This window comes from Eucalyptus grandis, chromosome 5 (genome assembly GCF_016545825.1).
Source record: "Eucalyptus grandis isolate ANBG69807.140 chromosome 5, ASM1654582v1, whole genome shotgun sequence".
In the NCBI taxonomy this organism is placed as follows: Eukaryota; Viridiplantae; Streptophyta; class Magnoliopsida; order Myrtales; family Myrtaceae; genus Eucalyptus; species Eucalyptus grandis.
The window spans coordinates 36,240,620-36,266,544 of record NC_052616.1 but is presented as its reverse complement, the minus strand read 5'-3'; the positions used below and the strand labels follow the sequence as shown (position 1 = coordinate 36,266,544).

At 36.6% G+C, this 25,925-nt stretch overlaps 1 protein-coding gene, 1 long non-coding RNA gene and 1 pseudogene across 11 annotated transcripts; 1 reads left to right on the top strand and 2 right to left on the bottom strand.

Moving 5' to 3' along the window:
- Positions 1 to 5,863: 5,863 nt before the first annotated feature.
- On the top strand, positions 5,864 to 7,095 carry LOC120293085 (annotated as a pseudogene).
- A 3,655-nt stretch (positions 7,096 to 10,750) lies between these two features.
- On the bottom strand, positions 10,751 to 16,985 carry LOC120293214. Of its 9 annotated transcripts, XR_005550952.1 has the most exons (8): positions 16,565 to 16,985; positions 15,695 to 15,732; positions 14,705 to 14,772; positions 14,332 to 14,479; positions 13,232 to 13,335; positions 12,611 to 12,704; positions 11,865 to 11,963; positions 10,751 to 11,163 (listed from the first exon to the last, which is right to left on the bottom strand). It is a non-coding gene; the product is annotated as an uncharacterized LOC120293214 (long non-coding RNA). The 9 variants fall into 9 exon arrangements; XR_005550951.1 differs by lacking the exon at positions 14,705 to 14,772 and having other exon boundaries at positions 15,669 to 15,732; XR_005550955.1 differs by lacking the exon at positions 14,705 to 14,772.
- Positions 16,986 to 18,047: 1,062 nt separating this feature from the next.
- Positions 18,048 to 25,141, bottom strand: LOC108959337 (disease resistance protein RUN1-like). Of its 2 annotated transcripts, XM_039312098.1 has the most exons (4): positions 24,205 to 25,141; positions 23,835 to 24,113; positions 21,089 to 21,777; positions 18,048 to 19,165 (listed from the first exon to the last, which is right to left on the bottom strand). In XM_039312098.1, the coding sequence occupies exons 3-4, from the start codon at positions 21,404 to 21,406 to the stop codon at positions 18,233 to 18,235; spliced, it is 1,251 nt and encodes a 416-aa protein (XP_039168032.1). In that variant the 5' UTR covers positions 21,407 to 21,777; positions 23,835 to 24,113; positions 24,205 to 25,141; the 3' UTR covers positions 18,048 to 18,232. The 2 variants fall into 2 exon arrangements, with proteins under 2 accessions (XP_039168032.1, XP_039168033.1); XM_039312099.1 differs by lacking the exon at positions 18,048 to 19,165 and having other exon boundaries at positions 21,631 to 21,777.
- Positions 25,142 to 25,925: the final 784 nt, after the last annotated feature.

Below are 25,925 nucleotides of genomic sequence, written 5' to 3'. Positions count from 1 at the left end.
TCTTGAAAGATATCCTTTTAGCAAAACTGTTGTACCCAAGATGGCCATCCAATCTCGAGACTTCTTACTAGAATTAGTAATACCTTATACATGTTTAATAAAGAAGAAGATCAAGAAGAAGAAGAAGATCAAAATGAATAAATATTAATGCACGTATTTATCTAATAATTTAAGCTTTTAGAACAATTACAATAATCCCACAAAATCTCATATTGTATCAAAGCAAGAATTCATAAGTTTAAATCTTCTAGACCTTAGTAATCATGCAATTGTCCCGCAAAATCTCACAAGATCAATGATGTACTCCAGTCCTTTGATCAAAATCAATTAACTTTTCCAAAATCTTCAAACAAAAAATAAATTCTCAGGTTCCGCTATCCAATCATTAATCTTTTGGCATTGTAATGCGCCTGCAAAGATTTCTCATTGTTTCTACGAGAAAATATGCCATAAAATGATTTCAATTGATTTTTAGTACCTTCTAGATGGTACCAACTATGAAACATCAAGACATAATAACCAGCATGATAATATAAGTAACTCCCACTGATAAAAGCAATTCTATACAACACTTTACTTGTAAAGAGTGTTAAAAGAAGCAGCCAAAAACGTTAATGGTGTTGAAGCTTTCGATTTGAAAGCATGTCACAACTTACATTTCAAAATACTTTATTTTTTTACATTGGCAACCACTGTTACCAATGATGCGCATAAATTCCTTTTGAGAATATTCAAATATTGACTCTTGCTATGTCAAATATATAACATACTGCAAAACATGCAAGTTAGCAAGCCGACCTACTAAAAATATACCAAATGTAGGTTCGTCAAAAGCTTGAATTTAGTGATTCGCATTAAATCCAAATAATCATTAGTTCTAGTTTTGACCCAAATTCAAATTAAATTTTGAGAAGTACTGCTGACTTTTAAACTCACCATATTTTTCGTAAAACATCAAACCTTTTAGAAAAGGTAGTCAGCCAACAAAGTTTCTTACTAACAACCTGAGTTTCATTTCGAAAACATCATCCTTTATAAATATACCATACTATTTAGAGAAACGTGTTGAATATAATTTGGTACTTGACAAGTTGTAAAGAACTTGGAGGAAGGGAGCATCAAATCGAACTCTTCCAATATTTGAAACCGCTCATATGCTGTCAAATTTTACAGAGTCGATAATTTCTTCCCCTTATTCAAAAAGCTGAATGAAGCATCATCAATAAATACGACAAAACTATATTGCCAGTGAAACCTTGAGATCCAGAGATATCAACTTCCTTCCCGGAAACCTCCTTCCCCTCAACGTCCGCCGTCGACGCCGGCAACCATCCCCGGATCTCCATCACAGTCTCGGTTCACCACGGAACCAATTCAATTTCATTATCAGCCTCTCCATTCCCTACCAGATCACCGTTACTCACACGCAGGCCATAATCACTCAAACGCATAGCATAGGAACAGGGACGTACTTGGATAAACAAGCGCCACAATCAAACCAGTGCCTCAGAACTTAGAGACAGAATGCTTGGACCATCATTTTGAATGCCGATTCCTCTCGTCAGTGGTTATTGTGATCGAACGCAGCAAAGAAACATGCCAAATACAAAGAAGAGACGAACAGAACAGAACACGTTCAGGACCAATCTTGACGATGATGAAACATAACCCGAATGGAATCAATACACTAAGAAAACGATGGGCCTACGTCTGCGCATCTTCAGTTCGAACAAAACCGCAATCTATTCAACGTTAGTGACTAAGAGGCATATTATCAAACACTCGGTGGTCAACAAATCGGGAAGTAAAATTACGCTGTCTCAGGCTCGAATTTACCGCCTGATTCGAAGCAGATCAACCAGCAGCACTGGGAGCAAGGCAACAATCCAATCGCGCCCAACGCGTGCTTTAATCCTAAAAGAAAGAACATCGATTTCAATCGAAATCTATCGAAAGCAGAGCAAGGATAATAGATATTAACAAAGCCGTGACGTTTGCATTGCGACGAATGCTCGAATCGGCAACAGGACCTCTCGCGATTCAACCGACGAACGAAATCCTGGCTTCGCAAAGGATTCCAACCTTCGAATCAGCTCGGCCAAGAACAGAGCCAAACCGGTACCAACGCGAGTCCGGCTCATTAGCCAGCGCAGCTGAGATCAGGAATGGCGGCGAACGGCGGCGGAACAGTAGCTTGATCGTCTTCAGCCCCATCAGTCGATTCTCTTTATCTCCTCGAATCGAAATCTGTTAATCTCTCGGTGACGTGACGTGCTCCTCCCGTGCCGTTACAGAGAATCTCTCGTCTCCAGCCAGGCAACATCTTCTAGAACCTTCTTTTGAGGTCTAGCTTCCGTCACCTCACCCTTCTATTCATCCGTATTTTTTAAATAAAATTCTTCATCTCATCCTTTATTACGGTACAAAAACTACAATTTGATCTCATATGACTTTTGAGTTTCCCTAAATTTTTGCCGATTATTATAAATTCTTCACACATGTATATAAACTATATCTTCGGTACGAATAAGCTCCGTGTTAATTTTGCTCCCTCTTAATTTAAATATCCTTCCATATTGAAATTTACTTAACTTGCATATTCACAAAACACCATAACAAATTACGTGTGGAGCACTAATCAACCACTAACTTTACTATTATCTGTTGGGAGCATACTGCACAAAAAACTCGATATCTTTACTTAAGAAGATTATTAAGGAAGAGTTCAATCTCAAACTTGTCAATATATTTTAGTTAAATTCACATTCATTGAAGAACTTAAGCTAATAAATTATGAATTGATTAGAATGTATTAATTATTTCAGACTGCACCAATTTTACAATATAAGTCACATGTCCACCTCAACACTCTTGTGAGCTCAAGCTTCTAAGGCCACGAGCACAAGCTCCATTGAAAGAGTGGATGAAAGGCAGAGGGGGAGGGCTCCGAATGTCGGTGGCAACACATGGTGAAGGGTTAGTTTTTTTTTTTTGGTCGGTGTGAGGGGTTTGTTTAGTTGAGGATGAAAGATGAGTTGCGGATATATATTTTTTATCATGGAAAAATATTTTGTTTTGATTTTAAATTCATTAAATTAATATATTAGAACTTTAAAATCCACGTCAACAAGTGAGTTGGCATGTGTAAACAGGAGATGGATTTGGGCATGAGGTAAAAGTTATTGATTTTTCATGAGACAAAAAATAGAATAAAGTTTCTTTACCAAAAAAAAGAAAAGAATAAAGTTAGGACTCGACCTAAAAGTGGCGGTTTTCTAGAGAATTGGGTCATTATCCTACATAGAAAAGCTTGGCCCGCTAAGGATGAGGTCCGGTGCAAACATTGTACTAATTCATTTAATAGCAAGCTAGTCTTCGATCGATTACGTATTAATCAATATTCGATTGATTGGTCTGAGGTTATTGACAAAAAATATTTGTCTAAGTCACTTCGTTTCGTTTTGTCCAAGTTACTTCTCTTTTTGTCCAAGTTTCTTCTTTTTTTGTCTAACTCACTTCCTTTTTTCTTTGTGAGTTTCAGGAATACCCCCATTCATAGGTCCGAGATCCACGTCTATGAATTGTTACCACGATGAAAAAGTTAGGCCCGACTATGGTGAGGAAAAGAATATGGCCCGCAGACAAAGGAAAACCATTGAGCAATAAACGCATCATAGATATCCACTTATGCGAGTAATAGAATTCTTTTTTTAGGTCTTTTTTGGTTGGCTGTGGAATTAGATTACCTAAAGAATTGGCCATTCAAAAATCTAGATTTCTCATTTTGGAAAGAAATCTAAACTTCGAATTGGCTGATTCGTGGAATATGTTTCCTTAAAAGAAAGTTAAATTATATTATTAAGTAACACTTATTACTGGAATTTCACTATTATCACAATTACATACATCACCTTCAAAATAATGGAACGAACGAGTCTCCAAGGACCTTAAGTGCCAGCTTAGTCTTAGTATATCTGCTTTGTGCGAGGGAAATGTCATTAGTACTATACTTTGTGATACCTAGGACCACAAGTTCGGGCTTGTAACCTCGACACCCTGATGCCTAAGCCTTGGACCCCAATTGATCTAGGACCTCAATGATACTGGCCAGATTAATTGGTCAATAAAAGATTCTATTTTGTTATGATTGGATTCTTTTACCATTGTGGATGGCATTGTTGTACTTCAATCCTCTATCTTTACTACTTTATAATCATGGTAATATAGTTTATTTTCCAAAAATGGTAGCCATTTGGATTACTAAAAGTTAATGAAAGAGCTTCTATATTGTGGAGAGTGGCTTTCTATTGTTTGATAGCTTGGAACATACCGCCTACCAGTTTGTTCATTTTACTAACTCTTTTAGAAATTACCAAGAGTCTATTTTATTACCAACGTTTATTAGATATGTTTAGAAATTAATAACCGTTTTGGTATTGAACCATTTTTTAAAGTTACCAACGTGTTAAAGTTACTTATTCCGGTAAAAAATTACTAATTATATTTATTTGCGAAGCTATATAACCAATGCTTATTTGATTTTTAATAATTTACTGATATTGATTAACTAATCTTTATAGCAATCACCACACAGAAAGGTTAACAAATCCAACCTAAAATTGTCGACTTTTACTTGAATTAGTTACTAATGTTTACTTGATTGTTTTGGAAATATCAGCTATTTCGATAATTTACTAGCGCTAATGGGAAGAGCTTACCAACATGTTAAATTCTCTTACGAAATCAGGTGATCTTTTGAAAATTATCAACAACGTTTCTATTTTTATCAATATTTATTTGTGGAGCTTAAATTACCTAACTCTTATTTAGGTTACTTACAAAATTTTATTTAAACAAGAAAAATACTTACAAAAAAGTGATGATAGCTTTTTGGGGTAGCAAATCGAGAATTAGCAAAGTGACAATTACAATAGACTCCATTTCGAGAAATCTGCTGATATCGGAAGAAATTATTGTATGGCAATACTAATTTTTGCAAAAGCATCCGATAATTCTGAACTACTCTTTCCTTCTGATTAGAATCTCCAAAGTTGCAATTGATGATGTCTATATAAAGGATCAAGAAAGTCACAAAAAGAGTTGAACCGAGAAATTGAAAATGGCATCACTGTACTTCATCTCTCTCATGTGTAATTATGAAGTGTCTTTGTTCTCCATCTCTCTTATGTAATTATGAAGTGTCTTTGTTCTCCATCTGTTATTCCTCATCTAAGGTTAAGCTTCTTTGTAATCTAGACAAAGTGCACGAGTGCAAAGATAGTAATTATATTATGATAACATGATCTATTAGTTGATAGAGACTTGTTGATTGTAACTTGTGCTGAATATTAATGAAATTCAACCTGTGTTATGATTGTTATATGGACAGTAGACATAAGCTTGGGGACAAAGCCGAACTATTATAAATTGTTACGTGTTTTACTTGTTCAGTTCATTATTGTCAACTACTGATTACTAGCACCACTATTACATAATATATTTTATCAATATCTTATGCATACAACTATCATAATTTGCTTCTATTGTTGTTGACTTATATTAGAAGAATGTTTTTCATAATCCACATACTACTTATTCTACCCTCTTCTAGGTTGTATTGTTAGCTGAACGAAAAAAAAAAATAGCATATGTTTCATTCATTCAACCACATCAGTTGGGGAGCTTTCCAGCATATAAGAAATTACAAGTAAATATTGATAAGTGGACTCCCATAAGAGCAGTTCATTTTTTATGAAAGCTAATAACTTTTAACACGCCCATAATATTCGGAAATAAACGTTGTTAAAACTGCTATAAAACACGTGGTGTTTCCATGGACATAGGAAACATTGGGACACGTGTGAAGTCCCTCTGCAATGCATTGTTCCGCCGGCATGTCTGCTATTCGGTCGGCGACAGCAGCACACACAGAGACGTGGCAGGCTTCGGTACTGAAACGTGGGTTATCCACAAAGCGAACGTGTCCGCGGTCCTCTCTCTGGTTTGCCCCCAACTTCTCCTCCATTTGCATCTGCTGCATGTTTGTGTTGCGGCAGTGGCGCTGGAAATGGGTCAAGGTCAGGAAGTGAAGACCAGCAATGATCCCCAAGTCGAAATTCAGGTTCGAAACCTGCTTTGTCTCCTTTTTTACTGCTAATCAAATGGGGTTTACTAGTTGGTGACGGAGTGGAGTGAGCGAGGGGGCTTGTTGTGGAGTTTTTATTGCAGGAAAGAGGGGAGATATTCTTCTTCTATAGGCCCAAGGTGGAGAGAGAAGCAGCTCATAGCACCGACGACGTGCAGCGCCTTTACATAGTCCTCCGCCCTGAGTCCGGCGAGAGGCCTGTCGAGGAGAAGCAAGATCCCCACTCCGGCAAGGAAGGCTCCGACCCCGGTTCCAGCGACAAGGCCACCGTGGAAGGTGGCCACGGTAGCCAGGTAATGATGGTCACGAGAGCCACACGAGGGGACACCGCCACACGGCTGCGGCCAGAGCGTTGGGGGGGAGTGTACCGCATACTTAGACACAAATCCAAGGGGAAGAAAGCGCACACGCATCTCATATACAAGCTCGAATTCCCTCCGGAAGATGAGAAGCAGGAGCCCCAGGAGCCGCTCAACATCGAAAGAGAAGGGTCCTTCCTCATCCAGATCAAGAACCCCGACAGGTGCCGGCCCTTCCCAGTTCAGGGGACTCCAGAGCAAGCGCAAGGCGGTGTTCCCCGCGCACCTGCAGGGACAGTTCGGGCAGCTGAGGTACAGCCCGGCTGACCCGCCCGACTTCCTGAACTACGAAGGGTGTGAGTTGCTGCTGATATCAACATCGGACGACATAGAGGAAGAGCTGGGGTTAGAGCTCAAAGCGGAAGGAGAGGCCGATCCCTCCTGTTCCGATCTGCTCGAGACGTTCGGGGAAACTGCACCCGCGGATGCCCTCCTCAGGGGCACCTGGGTCTGAATTTCAATCTTTCATGACACTTTTTGGTCTGTGTTTAACTAGGAGGACCCGTTTCATGTTTCTACTGCAGTTGGGCATGTGTAATATATTTGGTACCTCTGATGTCAATCTTGCAATATAATCTAATTTCATCAGCCCAGATGGCTCTAACCTACTTAGGAATGATAATGATGATTGCATGGCCTAAGCAGTGGAAATGGCAATTCCAAGAAGTCGGTAAAATCACAATTCTATAATTCACATATGGATCCAAACATCAGAAAAAGGGATAGGCCTTTTGGAATTGCAATCACGTTCCAGATCATTCATGCAAACCAAACATTCACATAGGTAGGTGGACTCGAACCTAAAGCACGTGGACGGTGAGGGAGAGGGAGAGGGAGAGGGAGTGAGAGTATAGCGGTTTGCGAACGAGAAGAGTTTGCGAGCTTGTCGAATTTGGAGATGGGTGACAGCCGTATACAGCAGTAGACTCTTTGGGGATTTTTTAAAGTGTCCTTTCACAAATATTTCAAAATTTCATTTTATTATCTTCAATTTCATTTTATTATTGGATTGATGTGTTGTCTACTACTCAACGGCAAAAGATAGAAATCAATACAGAAAAGCTTAGGTATTTGCTACCTAAAAACGAGGAACAAAAAATGGGGAGATTACGGGCTACGTTACGATAAATTCATGAAATTGAAATAATTGGACTTATTTAGAACTGCATTTCTTTCATTGAGTAATTTTTACAAACGCCTAGCATTGTTTATTGTGTTTCATAGAGTAATCTAACCATGTCAAGTTAGATGCCAATTGGCTCTTGTGGCAGAAGCTCTAGCTATGCGGGAAGCCCTTCGTCGGCTGAATCAATTATTCCTTATTTGTTCTCGGAGTTATAAAGAATGTTTGGTTACACAACCATCATATTTGAGCAATTCCAACATCCTTTATAACCCTAATCAAAATGTCGATGTGCTTAAAAAAAGACTAGGGGATTGGATACTTTTGTGAGATTATTGATTGTACAAAATTGCATGTTTTAATTTGCTCATTCACATTTTTTTTTATTGATTGTGTCATCTATGTATACTCACAAATTGTATCTCCTCAATCATGCCATCTCATGATGCTTCATAAATGTTTTGATACAAGAACAACTTATATTTCTATGATGATTCATGGCAATCATGTTAGTATGACTTAATCTAAGGGGAAAAGAACTGTATTTGGTAGATCACCATATTTTGGGAGCTCTTTTGGCGAAGATATCACGTTTTGTACCAAAAGAAGCAACCGGGGAGCTAATGAAGTCTGATTGACAGCTAACAAAGGCAAAATTCGAGATGAAGTCTTAACAAATTAACATTCCCTATCACCCACAACGGCCCTAACTAATTGATTACCATTCGTTTGAAAAGTTCCCGTGCATCTTCATGGATTTTCGATAATTAAAAAAGAAAGAAAAAGAGAAATATATGAGAGCCACTTGCGCCGACCCGTTTGGGTTGGGGCCTAGTACAACCCCTTCTTACTCGGGCCACTTGGCCCTATTCAAGCCCAATTCTTTTTTATTTATACAAACAACGACTAATGATCAGTACTAGCAATGGTTATTAGTAGAGGTGTGCAAAATACCCGAGAACCACCTGGACCGCCCGGAACCGGACCGGAACCGCCCGGAACCGGCGGTTCTTGAGGGAACCGGTCCGGTTCTCGATTCCATGGGTGGATCCACCCGCCCGCCCACCTGGACCGGACCGGAACCTTTTTAATATTAAAAAAAATATACTAAAAGAAACCCTAGATCTCATCTCACTCCCTTCGTCTTCGGCTCCTAATCCTATCGCCATTTCGCTGCATTTACTTCTCCCGCCGTCCGCATCTCCACGTACTTAAATTTGGTTTTTTTTTCTTTGGCTTGCTTTGATGTCATGTAGTTGTTCTATGTTGAAAACCAAAATTCTTTCATGTCAAGATCGGTTCCATGGATCCACCTCGAACCGGACCGGACCGACGGTCCGGTTCCTAGGTGGATCCCGGTTCCAATTTTTCGGAACCGGTCCTTAGCGGACGGTTCCCGATTCTAGGTTGGGAACCGCCCGCCCGGACCATGCATACCCCTAGCTATTAGGCCGAGCTTTGGCCGGCAATGACTCGGCCCGAATGATCCAAAGGAAGAACTGTCGACCTTTGAGGGAGCCCATGATCCAAGGGAAAGATTCAATCAAGCAAGCAAAGGACTTTGAGTTGAGAGTGCCAAGGGCATCATTGATTGAGAGGAATATCATTAACTGAAGAGTTTCAAGACACAATTGGTAGAGGAGGTGGCTAAGTTAGCTAAGCTTGCCTTGAAGCTTCCAAGAGTCTAGGGTTTCTTATGATTAAATGGGTCAGGTGGTTAGATTTTTATTGTTAGATGGAGGCCAAATATGCAGTTTTAAGTTGATGACCTGTTGTATATAGAGAGGTCTTCTTTTATGATCGTGCAAATGCAACATAACGAAAATTACCAAATTAGTCATAAACATATTATATGAATGTCAATTTAGCCCTAAACTTTTTAATTATGTCAATTTAATCCTAAACTTTTACACAAATTCCAATGTACTTCTTCTATTTAATTGCCACTGAAAATTGCCAACTTAATATCTAGTTATCGCGAATCGTCCTATATAGCACAATAGGCAATTTGATCTAAATGACTCTACTCAAAATGACATTTTTTTTTCTCATTTTTCTTATCGTTTTTGTTTTGTTCTGTTTTCTTCTTTGAATTTTCTTAAGTTACTGTTCACCTTCTCCATTGAAAGGATTTGTGTTTTCTTCGAGATATGTTGCCGCCATTGGTCAATGCTGCCGCAAGCTAAGACCGTCCTTCACAATGACTTCCTCTCTTTGTACAGTAGAAGCACCGCTGCAATGTTAGCCCTTCTTAATTTTCAATCTTCGAACTTGGGGAGGGATCGGACCTCTAAGCCATTGACATCCATTAATGGGGGCACTCGAGCGACCTCAAATTTGGTTGTGCGACACCATATGTGAGGGACATGACCTCAAGCGAGCGGTTGCACCTTAATCACAGGGAGAGAGATATGACAACGGCTTCTGTATGATGGTGATTATCATCATTTTCCTTAAAATTACACAAGAAAGTTCGGTATTTATTATAATAGAATCGTAGAATGCTAACTTATTAAGCACATTAATCAATAAGTAAAGTCACAAAATCTAATTTACATTTACTAAAGTACTTTACAGGAGACTCGTTCAGACTATATTACTTTATTTTTGAGAATTAGCTAAGCAGTTACTAATTTGACTGTGGGCCCCTTATGATTAATGTTTCAATATTTATATGTCATCAAACCGTCTTTACGCATTTCTCCCCAAAGTAGACCGGCGCTCATCCAAGGTCTCGTTATCTTCTATGCATTTCCTTTTGGTGGATAAATGGCTGTTGACTTCGGCTTCTTGTCGGTCGATCGCACTCATACGTGATTGATTATCTATTTTTCTAGCATTAGCCCAAATTTATAAGAATATATAACAGACTATGATCCAAAATTACCATCTTCCTGTTCGTTTTAGATTAGGGGTCTTGCAGGCAGATGTTTTGGTATTTCTAGGGCTTTACTAGAATTGATTATGATATAATCATTACCACTTAAAAAAGAAAACTCAAATTTTGACTTCTTATTACCAGAAGAAAAGAGGCATCAACCTATCAAATCACTGATTTTCTCACAATAATATGAAAGTTAAAGTCAATAACAATCAAGACATCAATAGACTCATCAATAGTATAAATTCAAGTATTTAGGACATAATTGGTATAACTAGGAAACTTGAATCCAGTGAAATCCATGCGAAAACACATGCATGTCCTTTGCCTCTTCTATCATGTTAGGGATCACATAGGACATAGTCTAGAACTATAAATCTCAGAATTATCAATAGCACGCCTAGAATTATCTCAAAGTTAGAAAAACTCAAATCAAACTCCATCACAGAATATATAGATGACAAAAATTAACCTCAGAAAACTGATGCCTACACAGGTTTATGCCGTAAAATTATCTAAACAATCTGACAATCAAGTTCAAGCATGAAATCGCTTGTGATCACATCTGCAACCCTCTGTAAACACATGAACATCTGGGCAAAAATCTGATCTGGACATGCATCACACTTCCTTCCTCGGATTCCTTGATGAAATTCTGTGATTAGAAAAGCAGTAAATGGCACATGCATTGTCTATCAAAGTGCATTGAATCATAAGAAGACATTTTGTTGGATGCTAATAACATTCACACGGGTCTCTACACTTAAAGGGCTGTTTCTAAAATGTTTTAACATCTTTAGGCAATAATTAACACTAGTTGTTTCTGCCATATCACAAACTAGAGAGAATCTTACTATGCTAAAACCAGCACCAACAATGTCTCATCCAGATTTGCACTTTATCACAAAACTATAGTTCAAAAGTTATGTTGCTAAGCTCAAGAATGGGAACTACCTTGAAGTGAAAGTTTGACCTAGCTTATAGTCAAATGAACAGCTTAACTAACTGGAATAAGAACAATGAACAATATGATCAGAATAAACCAAGAAGCAGGAATGAAGAGCACTGACTTAGCTTCTTCCTCATTGTGATTGACTACAATCATACGAGGAAATCTGCAGCTATAGTTATACTCGATCTTAACATGAGCATCACATCAAACTGTCACAGCAAGAAACATTGCCACAGCGCCCTAATCAGACAACCTATGATATAAAGGTCACACCTTGTAGACACTAGTTAAATGCATGAATAACTGATATAATCATTCGATATGCAGCAGAGATGCATCATATTAGTATGCCCGATGTACATAAAGTTCATAAAAGAAAGGAATCATAAGTTCAAAGGTCTTACCTAATTGTGCAAAGGCATGAAAGTGTTCAACAGGATGAATCAATGCAAGCATATCCAATGAGAAGCATGATTTACCCATAGTGACCTGAGGCTTTGGAGCTGAAAACCAAATATTAGCATTCAGCATATCTATAAAATACTTAAACAAATCATAGATTCCACAATGTCATTAACAGAAAATGGATGGAAAAGAAGGAAATAAAGGCGAAGAGAAATGATATTCTTGGAAAAGGGTTCTACAAAACAGAGAAGAAACATGAACCAAATTGATTTTATCATTACAAAGACAAATTATTTCAAGGCCATGTTTTCTGTATGCAATGAGTTTCCAAAGCGTACTAATTATCTCGATGCATGTAAAGATTATGATCTGATCAGTTTTAAAATATTTGCAACCGAAGAGCTCTTATTGAAGAATTGCTATATATGTATAGAATCCATGATAGGGATCAAGGAAGAAGATATTTCTCTCAAACGAGTCTAATCAAAGAGTTCTCAGCTATTAAGATACTAAACTTCGTCTTTTTCCTTAACCGAGGACATGATGTCCCATTTCTCAAATGACAATCTGCTGAATACCCAAATCTACAGAAAGCTACATGTGATAAATAGGGCATCTGAAAATTGGCAAAAGAGAGACGGGGCATCTAAAACCCCTTTTGTTTCCTTGGCAAATTCAACACATATTCATAGCAATCATTAAATGGCTGAACACTCTTAGCTTCGGTCTGGATAAGTGTACTTACCATCTCAAAATAAACACCTTATACTTGATGGATGCATGCAATTTCATTAACCCTTTGTCATTACATGACATTCCACTGGGCCAGCTTTATTTATCTGGGATGTAAGGATATAGAAACATATCTTTACTGCAGCAAACGATCTAGAGAGAGAGACAGAGACAGACAGACAGACAGACAGAGTTGTTCAGCATAATATGCAATCACTGAGAGGCCCAGCAACAATTCTTTCCAGCTATTTGAGAGAACTGGTCAAACAGTACAAATAGAAAGAGGCTTCCCGTTTTCTTTTTAATCACTATGGAAGAGGATGAGTAAGAGGAAGACCAAAGTATTTGAGTTTAAAAGAGAACTTATTCCGAGGAAGGGTCTTTCAGGACGATGTTGCTAGCAGACACACTGCTCAACTTTATTGATGGAAAAGGTAAACTTTGGTTTGAAAAATAGATTTGTTTTACTATGTTCATAGAAGCCTCTTAAAAAGTGTAATTAATAATGGGTCCATTGAAAAAGAACTATCATTTTCCTCAAGTTATCTCACGTAAATAGGTGCTAACAGCAGTATTATAACATTCTTTCAAACAGACAATTCAATTAATTAAAATGGTTGATTGCCATTCATACCATTAGAGTTTCCTTGTTCATAAAAATCTCGCAGAAGAGAAATTGCTTCTGATGCCATTATACCTCCACAACATTTGAAACCCTTTGATGCAGAATTCCCATTACTGCAAGAGAAACAAGAAAAAGTTGGAAACATTCATAAATTAGGTAGACACTTGAAAGGGGGAACATAGATGAAATTTCTGTGGAAACCAGCCAATATTTCCGATGAAATAATTAGGGCTAGTTTTTGAGTTCCAAAGGGAGGATTTTGAGCTAGGCAGTCCTTTTATCTGCAAGAGAGTCCTCTTGCTTGATGTTGTATTCAGAAAGGCAATGAGCTAGTTCATGTTTCCCACAATACTTTTGACTCATAATCAGATTACTAAGAGCAGCATTTACTATAAATTTCAAGCCCCCAAAGTCAAGAGTTTTCATGGTTTGTTTTTTCCCTAAATTTTTTTATTAAACGCGTCCTTCGGAAAATCTCTTGCTTCTTCCCCCTGGAACTAAGCTTGTTCTTTCAAATCTAATCCTTAAACAAAAAAACAATGTCTGCGATCTACATTAGCTACTTTTTGTACTGCTCGATCACAATGGACCAGATCCTGTTTTGCTGCGTTTTAACTTTTATGTCAACAAAGTCTTGAGGGAAAAATTGGTGACTTCTGAAGAAGCTTTAAACAAGAAATGTTAGATCATGGCAGCATCAGACAGATGAAAAATTATACTGGAAACACGAGCCATACACCAAGCAGACACATGCTCTCATTTATGCAAGAAGGAAAAGAGATTTCTTTATCAAGTACATTTCCCAGGGCATATCAGAAAGCATAATTTCCTCATAGTTAAAATATCATATTTCCTTGAAGATGCTATATCTTGATATCAATAAAGACATCAAAGAATCTCACTCAAAAAGTAGGACTTCCCCGAACTATATAGGAAAATAAAAAGAATACAGAAATTTCAAACAAGTCACAAAGAATTTAACAAAAAGGAAATAAAGTGGGGAAAAAGGAATTAATATAAACTTGACTTCTTGACGCTTCTAGAAACTCCAATTTCTTCCATTCAGAGAAGGCAAAGGACAGAAAAGATGGAAAATCAGTTCCACAAACCTCCATTTATTTTCATTGTGCACGGTTCACATGTCCCATATAGAGAGCATACTGAAAACTTCTCTGCAACTTCTGCAGCCAATAATCCAGTCCTTTGCCACTATTCAAGAACAATATCAAGAGCTTCCATCTCTGCATGTCTTGTTGCCTTTGAAAGCACAAGGAGAAAACAACGCAACCATATCAAACTTAGGAGCTTTGTCAGAGAGACAATTGCCCTTAGCATAGTTTCAACATAAATTCAGAAAATGCAGTCCATAAGAAATGTGTTCTCCTTTAAGCTAACTGATTGAAAGTATATATGAGATTGATCAAGGCATATACTACGTGAATTCAACAAGTTTTGCTTGCTTGAAGCTGCTGCAAATCTTACATGGAAAAAGAGGCTTCTTATTGGATTGGCCACCTCCAACTTTTCTAACAATATTTTCATATATACCCCTGTAGCAAGGAACCCTTTTTTTTTTTCCTATTATGCTCCACAAGATACTAAAAGGGCCAGCTAATCTTCGCATCAACTATTCATTACTGTCCACAAAGCCATTTATAGCAGTGTACCGTCACCACATAACTATCAAATATTACAGCAATAGACTATTACATAAGAGATGATCTCTACCAGAAACCAGGCTTAAACTATGTGTAAATATGGTCATTGTATGAAGAAATGTCCCAAGGAGCAGGTTCTTACATCTCAAAAGGCAATAATACAATGCTCACAGTGCATTTTTATACCAAATAAGTATACCAATAGTCTAGCTGACATAAGGCCTACAAAAATAATGGTAGGAACTTCACAAAAGCAAATAAAGACCATAATATTGTTCCAGACAGAAAAATGGCAAATGAAAAACATGAAACATTAGGCATAATAAAGCAAGATTTTAGTTATTGTTACTTGTTAGCAGTATATTTTTATGAAAGAATAATGGGAACATCACCCCTTATAGCCTAATAATGCATAAAGAAATCCACTCATTAACAAATTTGGTCCAATATATTGTTTTATCATCTATTAAAGAAATACTTAAGATAGAAACATGAAATGATCAATAGTAAACTACGAGTGGATAATTTGAGGGTATCAATCCAGAGCAATAACAAAGTGCTGCTCGGCCAAAACTTAAAGAAAGGGTGGGCAAGTACTGATAATCATACATTTCGTGTCTCACTAGTCGGGTTTCTTCTTGCTGAAATAACGTTCCCATCCTCAACAATCACACAGTTGTTCAATCAAAATATTACACAAATAAAGCACAATCTGAAATCATTCACCTATTAAGACTGAAATACCAATCATCATAATTGGCAAATAACGTAACATATTTGAAATGCACCTGTTTACCAAAAACCAGTTTCTTACCCAGCTGGAACTTCAAGGCTGTCCAAAGCAAGTTTCGCCTTATATAAGAAAATCAAATAGGTCTTGTTACTTGTTTGGAGAAAACAATATGAGGATAAGAATCAAAAATTATCTCATGAATGCATGCATGCATACAAGCAATTCAAGAGAAAATCGGCATCAAGTTGCCAGCAGAGATATATTTCATTATCAATATGCAGCTATGTAATGCATGTCTCATGGCTATATGATAAATCTTGCAAGTCCTCTATGATATTCTGGTCACAAACTTCCAGAAATGATTGTCACCGCACACTCAACCTCTAATTCAAGATCAAATCCCACCTTTTGTTAGACTGATATAGCTCTAACGACACTAAAGGGAAAACAACAACTAATTTGAGAAACTACAATTTGCTCATTCCAGTGTTATCGTTGGTACCTGAGAGCTTATGTTTCATTATTAGGTTTTAAAATGTTCAAGAAGCTTCCAGGAGTTTTAGCTTCAAGGTCATTTTCCTTCATAAAAGCTATGGCAGATAAGGATAAAAAGGGAACCCTAAACTGTTGTGAAGGCATAAAAAATCAGAATTCACAATCAGCTCCAAGTAAATTTGGTTTTCAATTCTCCCTAGTTGCCAAAGTCAACAAGTGGTAAGAGGACTCTGACTGTCAATCAAACTTTGCTCGTGGCTTGACATCTCACTTCTTATTCCTCTATGGCTATGCCTCTTCAAGTACCTCATAAAAGTTAGCGACAGAGTCCTACCTCAGTGGTACCTCAAAAGCACCCAAATCTCTCTCTCTCTCTCTCTCTCTCTCTCTCTCTCTCTCTCTCTCTCTCTCTCTCTGTACACCCTATGAAAAGAAAGAAAGAAAGAATCGTCATACCTTCTAGGGATTGTCCCTGATTTTGCAGCATGCAATGTCGCTTACCATTAAATTCACTACCAAGCATCCACAGACTAAACTTGCGAAGAAAACACTCATTCAACGTCTCTCGAACAAATTCAACGACGCATTCTTCAAGTTCCCGCGCAACTCCAGCACCAAACGAATCGAATTCAAAATCCAGCTCAAGTATCGCATCGACTCGATACAGTCTGGATGTGCCAGGCGTGACCTAATCTATATAGCAAGTTGCACGAAGCTAGGAACCTCAGGAGAGAATCGTTCCCCCGAAGAAGCTACGTCACCGGTTCCCATGGCTTCGGTCGGATGGCTTCGGTCGGCCGCGACGGTCGTAGTCCTTCGCCTCCACTCGCCAGCCTCTGTCGCCCGTCGGTTCGCTAGGGACTTCTTCGTCGGGTCGCCTCCGCTTCCAAGCGGCGCTTGCATTTGGTCCCGGATGATTGACGGAAGATGGTGGAGCTAGAAGTTTGGGTAGAGCGGAGAAAAGAGGATTTAGCCAAAAGGAAGAACTACAAACAAAGAAAAGAGATAAAAGAGAAGGCACAATTACAAAATTTTATTTATAAGTATCTTTTTTCGTGGAGAAAGGAAAACGAAGGAACAAGAAGAAAGAAGGCATTGTAATGAAGATCAACGGGAGTTCACTCACGTCTCCATCTTCTTTCAACCAAAGCTTGTACTTTTTGTTCCCCAGGCTGCGCGGGTCAGGTAGAGCGAGTCCAGGAAAAGAATCCTCACGATTTATCATTGATATCACATAACCCTCGTAAGAACTCGGTGGACAATCTAGATCAAATTCGATCAGTCTGTTTTCGAGCATATGTGAACTCTCTTGCAAGTTTTTTAGTTGATCCATTTCGATTGGGTTGTCTCCATGCACATGTGAACTCTCGACTTCTGGATCTATTGAGTCATGACCAACCTCGTAGAGGAAAGCTGGATCAATTAACTTATTGTCTCGGAGCGTAGCTTTTAAATCGTCCTCTAATTGCTTGCATATTATTCGAAATCCCCACTTTTTCACGCTCTGACCGCTGATGTCTATTGTAAGGCCGAATCGTGCATAACTCCCATCAATTTGATCAAAATGGACTGCTCTCCATAAGTCAGATGGTGCTAAATAGTATATGACGATGCCACCTGTCTCCAATTCATAGGCCCCTTTTACATTGCCATGGTGGCTTTCGCCATTAAAATATGCATGAAAGTCAAGTGTGTTATAATGGCCTTCATTGTCACGTACAACACATAAAATCAATCCAAGAAACTTGTCATATAAGTCCTTTGAAGCCATGAAAGATACAAAACCATCTTCAACTGGTTGAAGCCACTTTGGCATCTCTCCTTTAGGGAGAATAAAAGTAGTGCAAGGGAGATCAAAAGTATTCCAAGGAAATCCCTGTTACAAAAATAGACCGTTAGAAAGCACCACGGAAGAATTCAATTTGAGTTTAGTAAGTAATCCAAGTGAGTAAAGAGTTCCGTAAATGAGGAGGGATCCATTGATCCCAGCTTGCGTTAAGATAGAAGTCTCATGTGATAAAAATCATTCCCATAAAAACTATGCTAGCCACCTTCACTACGTAAATATTAGTGTAGGATCACTTTATATTCATTTGGTTTTCTCAAACCTCTGATTTTGCATTTTCAGCTATTGCAATATAAAAGCACATATTGTTTTGAACATATTCTCCACACCGATATGTGTGCGCACGAGAGAGAGAATCTGACCTTGGCAATTGAAGCAGTGTCAACCATGGTCAATCCTCGATGGACCCGCTGATCAATTGAAGTTAAATGTCCATTTGTTTGTAGAGATTCGCACCCATCCGTGAGCAGTGAATTTAAAAATGGCGGAAGCTTGGGAATCTCTTGTAATTGATGGCAATAACAAATTGACAATTTAGACAAACGATCACGCTTACTGATGGATATAGGGAGACTAGTAATATTGTTCGCCGACAGATCTAAGTCTTCCAACAGGGGAAAACAACAAAGATCCTCAAGAAACTCTACTTCGGACAGATTACAATTGACAAGTTCTAAGACTTTTAAATTTGAAAGTCCAACCTCCATGCACGGATTAGCTGAATCCGTGAGGTTTGGAAACACGATTGGGCCAAAAGCAGATTTGAAGCATCGAAGTTTTTGTAACTTGTAAATATTAGATGGAATGCTTACTGAGTTTTTGCAAATATCTAAGAACATTGCCTCTAGAGAGACAAGATTTTCTATTGATGTAGGAAGTTCTTTAATAGCAGTATGTAGTATGCAAAGTCTTTCCAGGCATCGGAGTTCATGTGGGATATCGGGAAATCTTTCAAATTTTGAGCAAACAGAAAAGTTGAGATTTCGAAGATTTTTTGACTTGAGCACATTTGGAAAAACACGGAGTTCAGGGCACCATTTAAAATGCAAGACTTGGAGCTTGTCATGATATGCAATTGACTCGTGGGCTTCTACCAAGTTTTTGCAATTCCAGAGTTTCAATTCTTCGAGATTTGGAGCACATGAGAGGTTGGGCGTAATAACGAGCGACTCGCAATCACTCAATTCAACGTATGTCAATTGCTTGAAGTCCTGCAAAAACAACAAAACCAACTACCATAAACATTTTGAAAGGGAAAATAGGGTATCTTTCTAATGCCGTTGCCACTTCTAAGAATTTTCATCCTTAGGCCACAATTCTCTTCATGTGGATGGAACCAAGAATCATCATTAGATTAGGCAACTTGGAACCTACTATTTAGGGTTCTAAGTAAATTTATAAACCTACTAATAACTTTTCATTCAACGTTACTATATATATATATATAGTATTGAGAAATTACTAAACTCTTAGAAACTTTACCGGTAAATACAAATTTTTATGTGTCTACAAAGTAAAGCTCACATTCACGAGCGAGTTTTACCTAACAATTTAGTTTTTATGATCACATTAGCGAATAAGAGATAACCCTTATCATTTCATTTTTAGATATTATTTTAAATAGTTATATAATATATACAAAATACACAATATTAAAAAGAAATCACAAATAAATTTTTAGACAATCATCAAAACAGTTAGGCATAACATGGTAGTCCGGTAAAAGATATATCATGATTATTAGAAAATCACTCGTTGGTTTTACAGCAATGGGATGCTATATATCAAACAAAAACTAATCCTAGCAAGTAATAACATCGTACCATTTAATGTTTGATGCAGTAAATATGACATGATTCTTTTCATATATACATTTTCAGACTATTACATTTCGTATTTAAGAATTGCACGTTGCCAAACATGGAAAAAAGACAATTCCTGTTACTTTATAGTTGATGGAGATAATTTATATCACCTTATAATTGGTGAGAACAAATATTGAATTATTAAGGATTGCCAAAAGTTTTTGAATGAATTAGTTATAATTTATATCACCTTATAATTGGTGACAATTCCTGGTGGCATGCCCCTACGGGATCACTTATATCGAATTAGTTGTACATGCATTACTAGGAAGATGTTTAATAAATATTTAATTACGGGTACTTACAAATGCTACTCCTTCAGAACTGATTTGAGCAAATAATGATGTATATTTTTACAGCACGGTGCAGGACAAATGCCGCCCTTTACAACATACATTGGAAAGCCTCCATGACTTGGGAGACTACGTGGCCTCTAAGGTTATTTTGAGAGTGAGATATTATGATCAATATATCTGACCAACCACATTTAAATTAAATGCTTGACCATTTAACAAGCTATTCCTTGGGCGTTTTTACTTTTGTATATATGTCAACGGGTTAATTCGTCATGTTTTTGTTTCCCTTTATCTGACCATTATACAATTATTTTTGTATATAAAAATGTTTAAATGTAAACTAGTGACATAGTTAGAATTAGGCGAAATAGTTTATACTAGCATATTTGCATTTTGAATTTCTTCCCTAGGTAGATTTGATTTTGAAATAAAACTACATCAATAGTTTGAGATATTAGGTTTAGAAAGTATTTGTCCTTCTATATATAATAAAAACCTTCTACTTGTGAGGGATTTTAACCTCTTTTTCATTCCTTCCACCCATGATCTTCAGTTGCTCATTTTACAAATATAATATCCATGGACAAATGCACAAAATCGGTTATTTTATTTTATCTCTCACATATTTCAATATATTAAAAATTGAATTTAATCATGATTCAATGGCCTTCATAAGAAAATTTAAATTTTTTCTTTCTGCATATAATAGTAGAATTTGTTTGTATCGTGTATTTTACCTGCAAAATGTTTTCATTGCGGATTTCTTATAAAGATGTTTCACTTAATTTTTCAATGCCAATTATGCTGCACGTTATTTCCAACACAAGTAGTCAACGACATTCTGCAAGAAAATAGAGTAGTGGTTTCTAAAACAGAGGAACACCATTTCCTTAGGGATACTAGTGCATACAGTACGCAAATGCCCATACAAATGAAGTAGTTAATAAAAAGGTCTATGTAGATAAATGCTCACCTTATTAATTGACGATGTGGACAAACGATCACGCTTGATGGATGTAGAAAGGCTAGTAATATTGTTCCCCGACAGAGTTAAGATTTTCAATGAGGGAAAACAAGAAAGATCCTCAAGAAACTCTACTTGGGATAAATTAAAATTTAAAAGGTCTGACACATTTAAATTTGGAAGTCCAATCTTCATGCATGGATCAGCTGAATTCCATAGGTTTGGAAACACGATTTGGGGGAGAAAATATTTGAACCATTGAAGTTTTTGTAACTTGTAAATGTTAGATGGACTACTTATAGAGCTTTTGCCCATATCTAAATGCATTTCCTCTATAGAGACAAGATTTTTTATTGATGTAGGAAGTTCTTTTAAAGCAGTATCTAGTATGGAAAGTTTTTTTAGGCCTCTGAGTTCATCTGGAATATCGGGAATCTTTCAAATTTTGAGCAATCGAAAGTTTGAGATCTTGAAGATTTTTTGACTCGAGCACATTTGGAAAAACACAAAGTTCAGGGCACCATTTAAAATGCAAGACTTGGAGCTTGTCATGATATGCAATTGACTCATGGGCTTCTACCAAGTTTTTGCAATTCCAAAGTTTCAATTCTTTGAGATTTGGAGCATACATGAGATGTTGGGTGTACTAACGAGCAACTCGCAATCATCAATTTAATGTACCTCAATTGTTGGAAGTCCTGCAAAAACAACAAAACCAACTACCATAAACATTCTGAAAGGGAAAGAACGGCATTTGTATAATGCCGTTGTCACTTTTAATGATTTTCATCCTTAGGCCACAATTCTCTTCATGATGAAGGAGGCAAGGAGCATCGTTAGATCAAGCAACTTGAAACCTACTATATAGGGTTCTAAGTAAATTTCTTAACCTATTAATAACTTTTCATTCAAAGTTACCATATATATAGTATTGAGAAACTACTAAATCCTTTGAAACTTTACCAGTAAATACAAATTTTTATGTATATACAGTAAAGCTTACGTGAGATTGAGTCATATGGCACGCTCACAAGTGAGTTCTACCTAGCAATTTAGTTTTTATGATCACATTAGCGAATAAGAGACAACTTTGATCATTTTATTTTTATATATTATTTTAAAGAATTATATAATATATAATACACAATATTAAAAAGATTTCAAAGAAATTATTCTAGACAATCATCAAAACAGTTAAATATAACATGATACTCCATACTTGACCAATAAAAGATATATCGTGATTACTAGAAAATTAAACGTCGGTTTTACAAACAAAGAAATACTATATATCAAACAAAAAATAATTCTAGCAAATAACAAAATCATACCATATGATGTTTCGATCCATTAAATATGACAATTCTTTTTATATATATTTCAGATAATTACATTCCGTATTAAAGAATTGGGCGTTAACAAACATGAAAAAAAATTAAGGGCTAGTTAATTTAAATTTCTAAACTACTCCAATATGATCAAAGACAACTCCTATTACTATATAGTTGATGGAGATAATTTATATCACCGTGGGGAGAACAAATATTGAATTAAGGATTGCCAAAATTTTTTGAATGAATTAATTATAATTTATATCACCTTATAATTGTTGACAATTCTTGGTGTTATGCCCCTACAGGATCACTTATATCGAATTATTTGTACACGCATTACTAGCAAGATGTCTAATAGATATTTAATTACATGCACTTAGAAATGTTGCTCCTTCATAACTGATTTGAGCAATTAATGATGCATTTTTTACAGCAGGGTGCAGGACAAATCCCCCCGTTCACGACATACATTGAATAAGCCTCCATAACTTGGAGACTACGTGGCCTCTAAGGTTATTTTGAATGTGACATATTGTGATTAAGGTATCCAACCAACCACATCTAAATCAAATGCTTGACCATTCGGCTAGCTATTCCTTGGGTGCATTTTCTTTTGTATATATGACAATGGGTTGGTTCATCATGTTTTTGTTTCCTTTTATTTGATCATTAGACAATTCTTTTTTGTATATAAATTTTTTTATATGTAAACTAGTGACATAGTTAGAATTAGGTGAAATAGCTTATACTAGCATATTTGCATTTTGAATTTCTTCCCTAGGTAGATTTGATTTTGAAATAAAACTACATCAATAGTTAGAGACATTAGGTTTAGAAAGTATTTGAGATTCATCTACATACATGCATATATGTGTATATGTGTGTGTGTGTGTGTGTGTGTGTGTGTATTGTCCTTGTGCATAACGTAATAAAAGCCTTCTAATTGTGAGGGATTTCAACCTCTTTTTTATTCCTTCCATCCATGAGCCTCAATTGCTTATTTAACAAATATAGTTCCCATGGGCAACTACATGAAATTGGTTATTTTATTTTATCTCTCACATATTTCAATATATTAAAATTTGAATTTACTCATGATCCAATGACCTTCATAAAAAAAAAAAATTTTTTAATCTGCTCTTTCTCCATATTATAATAAAATTTCTTTGTATTGTGTATTTTATCAGCAAAATGTTTCCATTGGATATTTCTAGTAAAGTTGTTTCCCTTAGTTTTTCAAATGCCAGTTTGCTGCACGTTATTTCCAATGCAAGTAGTTAACATCATTCTGAAAGAAAATAGAGAAGTGGCTTCTAAAACAATGGAACACCATTTCCGTACGAATAATGGTACATCAAACACGCATATGCCCGTACAAATGAAGTAGGATAATAAAACAATCTATGTAGATAAAAGCTCACCTTAAAGTGTTTTATGAATTCTGCGATATTGCCTTTCCTCATATCAATACCTACTAATTTCTTGTGACCAGGAGGAAATTTTGGAATCCAAGCATCACTTCCATCAAATTCCATCCATCTTAGCTCATTAGGAAGACATATAGGGCCATGGAAAGAAATATGAACATTGCGTATGATGAGCAATTTCAACTTTCTCATTTTTGGAAAAGCATTATGATGGATACTTAGCTCTTTTAGCTCAGGTGGCTCCAACACAATGGCTTTTACAACACAATCTCCCTGTATATACAAGACTATTTCAGCTTATGCATTTTCAATAATTAAAGTAAAAAATAAGGAGCAATATTTTGATCATGTTCGCAAGTCTTACCACATCGCTTGACAAAGCATCGGCAACATCATCATACCGCCATAGTCTGCTGCGACTGCTGGGATCATCACGACATTCTTGTCTCACAATCTCCATGCCCATCAATTGAATCAAGTCATGCATTTGTAGTATTCCATTGTCAATGCTTATCAAGGACCTCTGGATGAGTATATCAAATCCTACAGTTGTCTGAACATCGCAACTATCAAGGACTTTCTTTATGTATTTGCTATCCTTCCACTTAAAAAAGCAGGCAACGTCGAGAAAAATCTCTTGCTCATTTTCTTCTAGTCCATCGTAACTTATTTTGAGAACATCATTAATGGTTTTGTTGGGAATCCTAGAAACTTTCTCCAGTGTACTTTCCCATATATCTTCTCTTTTACCACGTAAGTAGGAACCGAGAACCTCAAGTGCTAAAGGAAGTCCTCCAGCATGATTTAGAACACTTTTCACCAAATCTGTCATGTTTTCTAATTTTTGGAGTATCAAACAAGCATGATTGCTAAGCAGCTCATGAGCTTCATGGTAACTCAATGGTTTAACTTTATACACACGATCTTGATCAATTCCATAACAAGTTAGCAAATGTTTATTTCTTGTAGTAATAATGACCCTACTTCCATTACCAAAACATTTGCTTTCTCCTGCTAAAGCATGTAACTGGTACAAGTCATCCACATCATCAAGAATGAGGAGAACTTTTTTGTGACGAAGTCTATGTTGTATGATATTGATACCTCTATTAGCATTGGTGACTACCAATCCATTTTGCAGTGATAAAACATCAGATAGTAATTTGTTTTGCAATGGAACTAAATCCTTGGAATCTTTCGAAGCTTCTCGAACATTTTCGAGAAAACATGAACCATCAAATTGTCTAAAAATAGAATTGTAAAGAACTTTTGCTAACGTTGTTTTCCCTATCCCTCCTTGTCCCCATAGCCCCACCATGACAACATCCTTATCAGACTTAAGGTTTAACATCTGATTTCAGCTCAACAACTGGAGCATCTATCCCAACTAGATGCTTAGCAACATACAAAGATTAGGTTGCGGCCCAAGGTGATTGGAAATCTTCTTCACAATTTGCTTGTATAAGCTTCGACTCATCTCTGTCAAAAATGGAAAAAGAGTTTGGAGCATCTTTTGAGCAATTTGAATAAGCAAATAACAAGCAATCATAACCAACAATGAAAAAAATCTCACATTTTCAAATGATCACAGCCAAAACAAAAATTTTTCACTGAGTCGAATTAGAAAACCAATCAAAACAACCATTATGGGTTCAACTTTTGGTCACCAAGTGATTCATGCTCTGTTGATTTATTATGATGATTTATTTTTTCCCTTTTGATTGTTATATGTAATTTATTTATACTTTCATCAAAAAGAGCTATTTAGACTTTAAACGGTGGTTAAGATTTTGATTCAATTAAATACCTAAAGCACAACGTTATTGCCTTACATGGCTTGTACACACTAATTATCTGTTGCTGCAAACTTTCTTACTTCATTCAAAGAAATGGGTTTAAGTGCAATAACGTCACTTAACATTCTGTCCATTGGTAGATCAAGTTTTAACATTTTTTACTATAGTCATCTATCTGTCATTTTTTTTCTTATTAATGCAAACAGTCTTTATACTTGCATGTAAAGATCAGCTTCTTACACAAAATTGAGCTACTTTGAACTTACTCATCATTCAAATGCCACCCGGA